Raw genomic sequence first — 12,255 nt, forward strand, 5'->3', positions numbered from 1 at the left:
TGGCACACTAAGCTAAGTAAAAAACCACGAATCCAAAAATCACGCTAGAATTTAATTTTTAATCTATTTTTAATAATTCAAAACAAACCTTTATTAATAATATCCTTGTTAACCAGGATTTGCCTTAATTATTTCAGAAGATAAATAATTCATTTTAGATGAATTAATAATATTTTGTTTATAAAAAGTTAAATAAAAAACTTATACCATTTTAATATAATCTATTATTTTCTTTTATTTATCTCGAAAGGTAACATAGACAAAATCTATTTGTAAACTTCCATCAATCTTAGAAAGTAGGGAAACTGGAATCGGAGGTCCAGTATCTAGCGAGGAATACAAAGCAATAATTCAGACTCGGAATCTACCTAGTATTCACGGTGGATGAAATGAAAATGCAGCAAAATCACATTTAGAAGTCGAAATAGGCTTAGCAACCACAAAAAGAACAGAAGTACTATGACATAATCGTATGTCTACACGGTAATGTAGCACAAAACAATCATTATTCAAAGATACAATTGGTCGTTTTTTCTCTTGATAGGTTTATTTCATTTTCAACAAAAACAAAATAGTAGTAGTTACTAGTTACTAGCTATTGTTGAGAAAGAACATCATGCATGACTATTGAGCTCCTTAAGAGCTTGGAAGACTCTAGAGCTTGTATCAAATATGTGAGCCCTTCGGTTGTAATCCATAGGGTGTTTTCCCACATCCTCACCCATAATTGCCTCCATCTCCAAACACACCAACATCTCAACCACACCCTTTTCTTCTCCACACTTATGCCTAAACCTTTCATCTTTTTGGGTCTTCATTTCAGCTTCAACCTCTCTCTCCAACTCTTCCACCGAACTCCACCTTCCACTTTCTACCACAAACCCATTATTATCCTTTCTCTGATGAACCAAACACGAAGCATGGCTTGACCAAAAACTCTTGTCCACCTTGAAGCCCAAGTTCCTCACCTTGCCCACGTTCACATAACAACTCAAATTGGCTTTGCTAAAAGGAAGACAGGAGTTGAGCTTGTAGTGTGTATTAACAAGGCACGGAAGACCCTTCATTTTTGGCTACGAAGCCTTGGTTTTCAATTTCTACTGGCTTGTGTTGTGTTATATGTTTGTGTTGGTGTTCAATTTCTGTTATTGATTGATGTCATGTGACCAACTTGGCCATTAAGATACCTAACCTGAAACCAAAAATAATATATCGATAAAAAAAACAAATTTATAATGTATGGTTTCAGGTTTCAGGTTTCAGGTTATGTATCTTTTGGGAAGCAATGGCGTAGAGGACACGCGTTTCAAAGTGCCTAAATTCTATGAACATTTTATCCGCACGTGCCAGAATGGTCAAAACATTTTACCAATGGGTGTGAAAACTGAAAATTTGAGGCGTGTATGACGGTGTCACCACAACACACGAACAAATTAGATACGCATCCGAGAAAATGTAGTCCTTGCGACTTGCAAGGCAAAACCTTCCAAATTACGGCATTCATTCATCATATTTGACCATATGCCACATCGTTTTCATTTACAAGAATAAGGGAAAATGAGATTTATACCAACAGGGGCTAAGGCCCAAGAGCAAACAAATTACAAACCTTTCTTAGGGTTCCAAATATTTAAAATATCCATATTTAACAAATAACAAATATTAAAGTGAATCTTATTAAAACATGTAAAAAAACACCACATCTTAAGACTTAATTTTGTAAGTCTAATGACACTTTAATGGATCTCTCTACAAACATTACTAAATCTAATAAAATTAACACTTTTAAGTGAAAGTCTAATATCCTAAACTAGAGAATATAAGTGATGATTATAATTTTGAATTGTTAAAATTAAAAATATAACTTCTTTGAAATTACTTTCAATCCAAATGAATGAAATGTTTTTTATCTATAACTCAGCAACAAGAACGGAGTAGACATCCAAACTATTGTAGAAACTAGCAACCAAATGTCCTTTGAAATCTCAAATAAGACTTCCACAATCAGCTGCATAATGATTGTAAGAACTAGAGTCATGATCATTAATCTTTAACTCTTGAGAAGGAGGAGGAACACTTAATTAAACAAAGGATATAAGTAATGTTAGACATAACCAATGATTTTTTCCTGCAACATATTTTAAAATAATCAAAATTAGAGAAATTTTTGTGAATAAGGGCATCAAATCGGGAGGAAGAATTCTAGAAAAAAGCAACATTCCTATTATTCCACATATTTCAAATAACTTATTCCAATCATGATATTTATTATTAGTATATTTTGATAGATTGTAAACCAATCAATCAAATATGTCAGAGCTAAAGAAATAAACTCAATTAGAAAATAAAATAAAATGTTCCTTATCAGAGCAAAACAACATATACAGAAGACATAAATTATAGTTTTAAGGTTTTTTTTTCACGTATAAAGAGATAGAGTAACTAGACATACCTTTCTTATTCCTTCTGCATTAGTTATCAACTTATTATGAGAAATCTTTCACTAGAATAAAATAACCTTAGTAGGAGCATTTCAATTCTAAATTAATTTAAAGAGATTACACCATCCAACAAAAGTAGAATTATAATTAAAAATTAACTTATAGGCAGATTTTATGAAAAAAAAATATCATTATCAATATTGTTTCAGTAAACTAAATCACGTTCTCCAAAATTATTAGAGGAAGAAATATAAAAAATAAGATTACAAATCATGTTTCAAACACCAACTTATTTTAAGCTTTACTGTATAATATACCAAATTAGTTCATTTTTAAGTAGTGAGAATTTTTATGCATTATATAAATGTATTTAGATTTAAGACAAAATATAAGTTGAAAATGGAAAACATTTAATAAAAGCATGTAAAATTATATATATATATATATATATATATATATATATAATGAATTAATATAAATTTTTTAAAGAATAAGTAAAAAAAACTTAGAATTATATATAAAAATACATACATAATTCATTTAATGATTTTAAACATGAAACTTGAAAAAAAAAGTGAGTTGGATATAATTTTAAAGAAAGAGTAGATTTGTGTGGGTAAAAGAATATATAAAAATTTGACAAAATAAATTGGATATATTTTAAATGGAATTGGTATAAAAAGTTGTAAAAATCGAAAAGAAAGAAAATACAAGGACAATTGATTATGTTCTAATACAAGAGGAAATGATAGTTTAAAATAGAAGTATGAAACACTATATCAGGAAAAACATAATATACATAATAAATAACATCTTTATTTCGAAGGTTATTTAAATTGTTTTCAAGAAATGAAGGTTTTAATATTGTTGAATGTTATAACATTCAAATTAAATGGTGAAATATGGTTTAAATTGAAGTAATAAAAACTAATATTAAATTAGAAATTCACATATCATGTTAAATGTTTTTAAAATTTATTTTATAGACAACATTGATTTTTTTATGAATAATTTTTTTATCTAAAATCAAAATATTTCACATTTTTTAAATTCATAAACAACACCATATAATTAGTCAGAGATAAAAATTGAACTTTGTAAAAAAAAAAATCACATGATAAAGTGTTTATTCTTTAACTCTTATTAATAATTATTGTAAAAAAATTAAAAATTTATTTTTTTAAAATTTAAATGATGATTTAGAATAAGAAACCAAACTCATTTTAATAATGAAAATATAAAGCTTGTTTATTTCTATTTTGATTTTTAATGAGGGTAATCCAATCTCTTAACCTACGTGCCTCGGTGCACTTGTTTGAATGTAACTGAATTTGATGTACTTTAGCAATCTCATATGGGTCAGCCTCTGCTTCTGCTTGTTTGTTATAATGATAAAGGGCCTTATCTGTAACTCCTAATCTGAAGGCAAGAACAAAGTAACAAATTAACAAGTAGTGGCAACACTGAAAAGAAAGAAAAATAAACAAGTAGGAAGGAGTATTATATTCTGCAATCAATCTTTTTATTCTTGTAAAGGTTTAGCACATAGAGCTACCTCATGTTCAGGTTTCCCAATCGTAGACGAGCTCTTTGATAATGAGGCTCTATTCGAATGGCTTCTCTGCATTCAAACGCAGCTTCTAGAAGCCTTCCAAGAGCTGTTAATGATGCACTTTTGCTGCTCCTATAGGAAGCTATATCTGGGTCAATTGCAATTGCTGCTTCATAAAGAGCCAAGTCTTCTTCAAATCTTCCATTCTTATAATCCTCATTGCCCATTATCTTCAACTGCTCAGGATCCATTCTAGTAGACACAAACCCTGCGTAGAGAACTTATTTGTTTTTTGCTTCCTTTGTCCACACTTCCTCTAGTAACAAGGTCTTGCTCCATTTGCTTGGCATGGTAATCCATAACGTTGTGAGAATTGGTACTCCCTCCTTGTCTTAAGTTACCTAAATTACCAAACAACATCATGTTGCTAGACGAAGCTCGAAGGAGCGTGCTGTTTCCATTGGACTTTAGGTGATCGGTGATCATGCTTTCAAGCTCACCAGAAATGCCAATGGCTTCTTTAGGGACCCTTCTTCCATGGTTGACATAAGACTCGGCAGGGGATCCTAAGGGCGTGCCTTTTGCTGTTTCTCTGGGATGGTCCCTTTGGTGGTTTTGGTTCATAACAGGGATTGCCATGTGAGGAACCTTATAGTCAGAATGAGATTGGATGAAGTTTTTCCCAAAAAAGTTGCATCTTAATAGCCACATTTCCTTCTTGTTTTCAGGTGTGTTTGATGCCTTTACTAAAATATTGTCGGGAGCAAAACGCAAGAAAATTGTATTTATAAAGCCACAACCACATTTTGTGTGTCGAGGTTTTTCCCATTTTTCTAATGTTTTGTTTCTCCTTTTGCTTATTATGAAGGATGCTTCATTCTAGGATGATGACGAATGATTTCTAATTCCTAAGCTTAATGAGATAAGATTGATTGCTGGCTGGTTAAATATTTTGGTCTATTACAAGTCCAAAAATGAAAATTCAAGGAATATGAAGATTCCATAAAATGAATTTAAACATGTCCAACCAAACCTTGTGAAATCGAACATTGAAACACAACAATTTGGAACCTGGGGAGAGTGAAAGTGTCACGGTTGAAGCTCCTGTGATACAAAATTTGTTCCTTTTATTTTGCTTGTATTGTGAAAAGGTCAGATTAAATTGCATCATCAAGAGAGCACAATGCGAATATACAATTCAGTTTGGTTGAAAAACGAAAATGCAATAGTTAGCTATAATATTTTTGTTCTACTTTTTTTTCTTTTTCATTCAGTTGCTTGTTTGATTATAACAGGAACCCAGAGAGTCATTCATGGGTGGATAAGGATATGTACAATTGTAAAAATGACGATACTTCCTTACATGCCCTCTTCGTTTTACTTGTTTGTGTTCTCGTTATAATCAAACAAGCAACTGAATGAAAAAGAAAAAAAAATAGAATAAAAATATTACAGCCAGCTATCGCATTTTCATTTTTCAACCAATCTGATTGTGTATTCGCATTGTGCTCTTTTGATGATGCAATTTCATCTGACCTCTTCACAATACAAATAAAATGAAAGGAACAAATTTTGTATCACAAGAGCCTCAACCATGACACGTTACAACATGAAATAAAAACAAGGTGGTTGTGATAATGTCCATTATATAAAACTTCCATCCAATATGCCACCCAAAAAATACCCACGAAACTCCAAACTCGAAACGAAGCTCAAATTGCCATTATATTTTTCCGTGTTAGTCTAATTGAAAATAAAGCAACGTTAAATCCAATCCTCCAATGTCAAAGTTACTTAGTCGTAAGTAAATTATTTTGTGATCATGCCAGAGATCAATAGATGCATGGATTGAAGAAGTAATATCAGGCTGCATTCGGTAGCCTATAGCATCAAGATGGGTTTTTGTTTAGCTCTTTCCATATCTCTTCTGACAACTCCTCTGCATTATACTCGACTCCAAAGCATCTCATCACCTCCATTTTAGGGTTCAACAAATACCTAATTTTTTTAACACAGCTTAAGTGAAACCATACAAAACTATAGAACAATGGATGAGGGTAGAAAATAAAGGCTTACATGTTGTGGGAACAATCAACAAGATAATCATTGCCATCCTCTTCTACCTTTTTAAAATAAACACGATATTCTTGTGCCATTTGCCTGACAGCAGCAACAGGTCCAGTTAATCCAATGATTCGCGAGTCAAACTCTACAGCACACCAGAGGAAGAGAGAGACAAGGAAAGTTAATGGGGTAAATTCATTGAGGAGAGGGTAAGGGTATAACATAAAGCGACCAAAGCCAAAAGTTCCAAAAATAAAAATTATGACAGTTTTCCAACCGAGACAATCTAACCTTTAAGGTATGCACGAAGTTGTGAGGGAGTATCACGTTGAGGATCAATAGTAACAAATACTGGTAAGATATTAAGATTCTGTTTTGATTCTTGACCCAAATAAAATACATAATGTTAAGGTTAACCCAGGAAAAGAAACTTGTAAAACAGTAAGCTGAGCTTGAACATTGAAGTGGCAAACCTAATATATCAATTGCCTTGGCCATAATTTGGACTTGCTCAGGCCCGAGATCAGGGGAAGAGGTATATCCAAAGTATAGAAGGACCCAATTCCCAAGAAAATTACGCTCTGTAATTGTTTGTCTCTCTGTATTAATTAGTGTAAATGGACCCCCAATAATGGGTCCATTGACAACATTTACACCGCGGCCACTACCCAGATGACCTGATCCAAGAAACAAAGCAATTAGGACATGAAAATTAAACATCCTTCCAAACTTATATTGGGATCACATTTATGTAATCTGATAACTTGCTAAGATTTGATTCCTAAAACTGGAAATTCTGAACTTCAAAATGAAAATGGAAACCATTTTACCCAGAAGTCACAAGTGATTCCAAATAATTCTGGATCAGAACAAAGACAAAATTCATTAGATTATGTATGATTCTTTCAAAGTCTAGGTCTGATCCTCTCAACTGAGTGCTTTACATTTGCAAGTCAAGGATCAAATTTAGGCAATAAAACTCCAACCAAGTCATAAAGCAATGGAATTTGGACCTATCCCTAGCTCCAGTTTCAAGTCCCAACAAGTGCTTACTTTGTAAAAAGAAGACCCATGAAAAGAAAAGGAAGATAAAATTTAATAAAACAAAAGCAGATCTGCAAAAGGAAGTATCAAGTTAACAAATTAAGATGTCATGAACTCTTCTTCATGAAATCTCACAGCAAAAATGTAACAGACTAAGATATGCACCTTCCATTCTACTGTAATGATTTCTTCCCGACAATATATAATATACTGTCAACAAAGCATAAGTATCTCACTGAAAACTGGCTAATGGATATGAAGAACAAATAGAAACATTTTATTTTTGAGACATAAATTTGAAGTTAAATAGAAGGAAACCAAGTACCTAGTCATATCTTTTTGACTAGAAAAACTAAGCAAAGATGCTCCCCAAATGTGTGTTCAAACAAGTAATCATCAAATGGCACTAAAGTGACTAGGGTAGATTTGGCACATTATCATGATCCAAAAACTCAATGCCAAATAACCAGGTGAAAAAATGAGCAACAGAATCATAGCTGGACATTCACTCAGAATTGTTACCACTCAATGTACTTATTGCAAAGTATTACTTTCCATCTGTTTGGCTAGTTTGTAAATTGTATAAATGGATTTAAGAACAATGGTATCATATTTTAAAAATTAATTCTAATAATAATAAACGAACTCCACCAGATCACGGATACTCTAAGACCCTACCTTCAATTTTATCGATACCAAAAAAAAAAAAAAAAAACAACTGTCACCAAATATTTGAACTTAAAACTCTTGAAAGCAGATCAATCAAGAATACTAAATTGCAATTACCTTTTGGAACTGCTCTCCTTTCATCATTGTAGTGAAAAAAAGCTGCAAGCCCAGCAAATCCTAGAACAACAGCTGGCTGAAGGAAAATAAGAAAAACACAGAGAACTCAATCCACTTGAAACAACTAAACAACTATGCAGTTGTTACACAACAATGCAAGAATTATAGAAACACACACAGACAAAGATATGAGTAAGGGATCATACAGCAACATAAGTACCCCATGAGCGAGAATCTTGAGAGGTTGAGCTCGATTCCGCAGGTAGCACATCATGTCTTGTTTTACCGTGTCTCGTGAATTTTGTATATCTAACAGATTGAGTTGTGTTGGAGGGAACACGTCTATGGCAAAAGCAAGTACTATCACAAATTAATAATTATTTCAATGTTGTTTAGAGAAATTAACTAATAAAATCCCAAAATTAAAACTCGAAAAATAAAAATTAAAGAGGATTTTGAAGAGTAACCTGAAAAGAAGAGTGAGGGTCTCTCCAACGGAGCGATGTTGGGATGAAAAGAGCATAAACCTTGGAATGGGCATCACTATTGGCTATTGGCTATGGCTAACACTGTTGAAATGGTAGAGAGGGATATTGGTACCCATCTCATGCGCCTTACTCTCCAAGCTTAATCTTTCAGTTACCCTGGTTTCTCAATATTTTATTTTATTTCTCTTTTTTGGGCCTTGTTTGAATGGATCCAACTGCTCTGTCATACTCATATATAGCTCACTCTTCAGCAACAAAAAATATGGTATTGGTCAAATACTTTTTATTAATTTTTTTTATTAGACCAAGTTAAGCAATGTGATTGAAACCCTTTTTTTAGGGAAATAATTATAATTAAATGGGAGTTGTGTCGATTTTTTGCAGATTAATCAACAAATAGTAGTTGGTTGGATTGGCTTGGAACTATGTTTACAGTAACAAAAAAGGTGTTTGATTATAATACTATCATTTCTGGTTAACCCTGTTTTTAAAATTAGTTGGTTTAAACAAATAACTTAATAATTAGATTATATAAATGGTATGTATATTTTCATATTTTTAGGTTCTTTCTTCTTTATGTATACTAGTAAATATATCTGTGTTGAACAGATTTGTATATATATATATATATATATATATATATATATATATATATATATATATATATATATAATTTAGTTTTAAAATAATTATCTTTAGTATAATAGAAACATAAAAAATATTAAATAGAAAATTTGATTTTTAAAAAAAAAAATTATCTATAAAAAAAATAAATATAATATTTAAAAAAATCACTGATAAATGATTCAAACTATTATCTTTAAATCTACCTTTTCACGTAATATTTTAAAAAGCATTAAAATAGTAGGTGCTATTTTAGATTAATATCATTTCAAACAAACAATATATATTTTTTCTTATAAAAATTAAATAATATACAATTTTTTCTCACTTTTAAATAATTTATATTTCTCTATATAGCTCTCATGTACTATTTAATTGTATTACAATATTAAAATTATTTGATTATCTATGTTACATTTTAAAATGTAACATGCATAATTTTTATACATTAAAATCATTTATTAATTTCTAATAATAAATCATTAATATTAAATTAAAAATTACCTTAAACGTTGCATTTTTGAATATATCAAAACTGCAAATTAAAAATATATGCATTTAACTAATTTGAATTAAACTATTAATATTTATTATTGCAAGAATAAATGTATTAATATGTTAATATTAATGTAGTTGTAAAGGCAAATTCCCCTCCCTTAAATGTTGTACCTTTCAAATATATCAAATTACAAATTAAAGATAAATGCATTTAACTGATTTGAATTAAACTATTAATATTTATTATTACATTAATATGTTAATATTAATGTAGTTGTAAAGGTAAATTTTCCCCCCTTAAATGTTGAACCTTTAGAATATATCAAAATTGCAAATTAAAGATAGATGTATTTAACTGATTTGAATTAAACTATTAATATTCATTATAGCAAGAATAAATATATTAATAGGTTAATATTAATGCAGTTGTTAAGGCAAACTTTTCTTCAAAATTCATCTACTTTTATATATACTAGTAAGGTTACTTCAACAAAAACTATTTGAGGATCTTAACATAATTTAAATAATAATCAACATTTAAACTAATATTTTTTAAAATATTATTACTCATTTGAAGTTAATTCATTTACTACCTTTGTAATATTAATTATTTGCTCATCTTCAACATTACTCATGGTTAAGCCAATACCTTCATTCAAAGTCTCCATGCATCAAACATAATACAAAAATATTTTGTAGAGATTTGACTGTAAGTAAATTTATCAATTGAAATGGAATTTAAATTTGAAGACGATTAAAATTCAAAACAAATTATAACTTTCAAATTATTAGCAATTTAAGTTGACAAAATATCCTCTTAATCTTCTAAGTTACTGTCATCATCATTCCACTAATATACAAGATTTAGTTGTTTTATTTTGAAAACAAAATTTGACACCTTAATTTTAATCATTAATAATTTTAAAAATATACTTTAATACCATGCAATGACTTAAACTGGTCAATTAGATCAATACTATTAACAAGTCTCTTAACATTATATGAAACCCAATTAGCATCTAAATTTGCTTGAGTAATTTTAACTTTAAATATAAAGAACTTAAATAACATTGCATCAATCTCAAGAGAAAATTCATTACTCACATTTGCTTATAAGAGCAGGAAACTATTTTAAAAATATTATAGATTAAAACAAATATAAAAAATTAAATGAAACCAATATCAACACAATCCACCTCAATCATCTCTGTTTTCAATTGATTTACAAACTTTCAATTAACTGCGATAACGAAATTTCAAATACTGTAAGCGAAACAGATTCAGTGAAATTCATAACATTAACATGCAACTTAAACTTAGAAAAAATAATTGGTGATAAATCCACTAAAAAATTTACTAAATTAGTTTTAAATTGAATAATTTATAAGTAGTAATGTTTATACATGGAGTAGGAATGATATACCTCTGACAATTTTCACAAAAAAAATTATGTCAATTTTCTTTTAGCTTCTTGAAATACTTATTATGAGTCATATTGTCATCCCTTCTCATATTTAATTTCAATCACTTGGACAAGATCAACAGCAAATCCAATCTTTTCAAAGTGAAACTTCAAATTATGATTTTTATAGATTTTAAAAAGAATTATTTGCATTTCACTTTATTATCAATATAAAACATACATAATTTGTCTCAATTATTTCATGTATGCTCATTCTTTGAGCTTAGAGCAAATCATTTTTCATTGAAACAGAAGAGTACTTAGACATCTAACTTAATACTTGACTTATGCCTGCATCATTCTGATAAATGTATAAATTGGGTAATTTTAGGTAATGACTTAGACACTTTTCATGTTAAGTATTTGGATTTTTCAGTTAAATTTTTCCTAAACTTGAAATTTTTATAATTATTTGTATATTTGAGGAGAAGAATGCAAATTTAAGCGTTTTGATTATTTTTTGATATATTTTGCATTTGGAATCAAAAGAGAAACATCACTCAAAATTGAAGAAATTTGAAGCATTAAGCAAAAAGCATGAAGTTAAAAAAAATGAGCTTATGATGGTCTTTCCTTGCAGCTCTCGCTATAGCGAGATATTTGTTAATGTGAAGTTGTTGCTGTAACGAGAGAAGCTTCATCCAGAATGGTATAAAAATTGACTTTTGTGTTTTAGAAGGAGTTACTTTTCCATTTCATTTTTCACATAGAGAAAAGCAGCGAAGAGTGTAGGAATAGAGTGGGAACACTTAGTTTCACATGTTTCATACCGTTTGAACTTCTTTTTTTTATGCTATGGCTACAATGAGTAGCTAATACTCTTGTGGGATTGAATGTAAATCTTTAAACTTGATGTATTCTCAGCAATTTATATAAATACAGTTATCTCTTCTTTATTTTTATTGATTTGGTGATTTCAATCTGTGTTTAATGCTTGAATCTGTTTAGGTGATAGCTGATTGAGCCCAAATCTAAGCTATATCTGAAAAGGTATTGCAGATTACTCAATAACTAGTCATTCTAGGAATAGATTTTGAGTTATTGATTGTTTTTAAATCTCAATTATAATGCTGGATAGTTTGTTAACTACTTGAGAAATCAATATTTAATAAATTATCTTAGAAGTATATTTTCAAGGAATTGAGATATATGTTTTTTGTATTTTGCATCAATATCAATAAAAATGATTGTTATGTTTATTACTGAATTACTAGAATATAGAGAGAGATGAAATTCAATCCATGTTTCTTTAATTTGATTTTTATTACATTTTATATCTTTGTTTTACATTATAAT

General features: G+C 29.5%; 2 protein-coding genes across 4 annotated transcripts; both read right to left on the reverse strand.

Moving 5' to 3' along the window:
• Positions 1–614: 614 nt before the first annotated feature.
• On the reverse strand, positions 615–1,067 carry LOC113871570. Its single transcript, XM_027508660.1, has one exon. The coding sequence runs from the start codon at positions 1,065–1,067 to the stop codon at positions 615–617; it is 453 nt and encodes a 150-aa protein (XP_027364461.1).
• A 4,615-nt stretch (positions 1,068–5,682) lies between these two features.
• On the reverse strand, positions 5,683–8,581 carry LOC113873138 (protein SCO1 homolog 2, mitochondrial). 3 transcript variants are annotated; one of them, XM_027511133.1, is made up of 7 exons: positions 8,355–8,581; positions 8,094–8,229; positions 7,888–7,963; positions 6,531–6,734; positions 6,349–6,438; positions 6,070–6,202; positions 5,696–5,991 (listed from the first exon to the last, which is right to left on the reverse strand). In XM_027511133.1, the coding sequence occupies exons 1-7, from the start codon at positions 8,426–8,428 to the stop codon at positions 5,883–5,885; spliced, it is 822 nt and encodes a 273-aa protein (XP_027366934.1). In that variant the 5' UTR covers positions 8,429–8,581; the 3' UTR covers positions 5,696–5,882. The 3 variants fall into 3 exon arrangements, with proteins under 3 accessions (XP_027366935.1, XP_027366934.1, XP_027366936.1); XM_027511135.1 differs by having other exon boundaries at positions 8,108–8,227; positions 8,353–8,581; XM_027511134.1 differs by having other exon boundaries at positions 5,683–6,734; positions 8,094–8,227; positions 8,353–8,581.
• Between the last annotated feature and the right edge of the window lie 3,674 nt (positions 8,582–12,255).

This window comes from Abrus precatorius, unplaced genomic scaffold (assembly GCF_003935025.1).
Source record: "Abrus precatorius isolate BTA unplaced genomic scaffold, Abrus_2018 Scaffold7, whole genome shotgun sequence".
Classification (NCBI taxonomy): Eukaryota; Viridiplantae; Streptophyta; class Magnoliopsida; order Fabales; family Fabaceae; genus Abrus; species Abrus precatorius.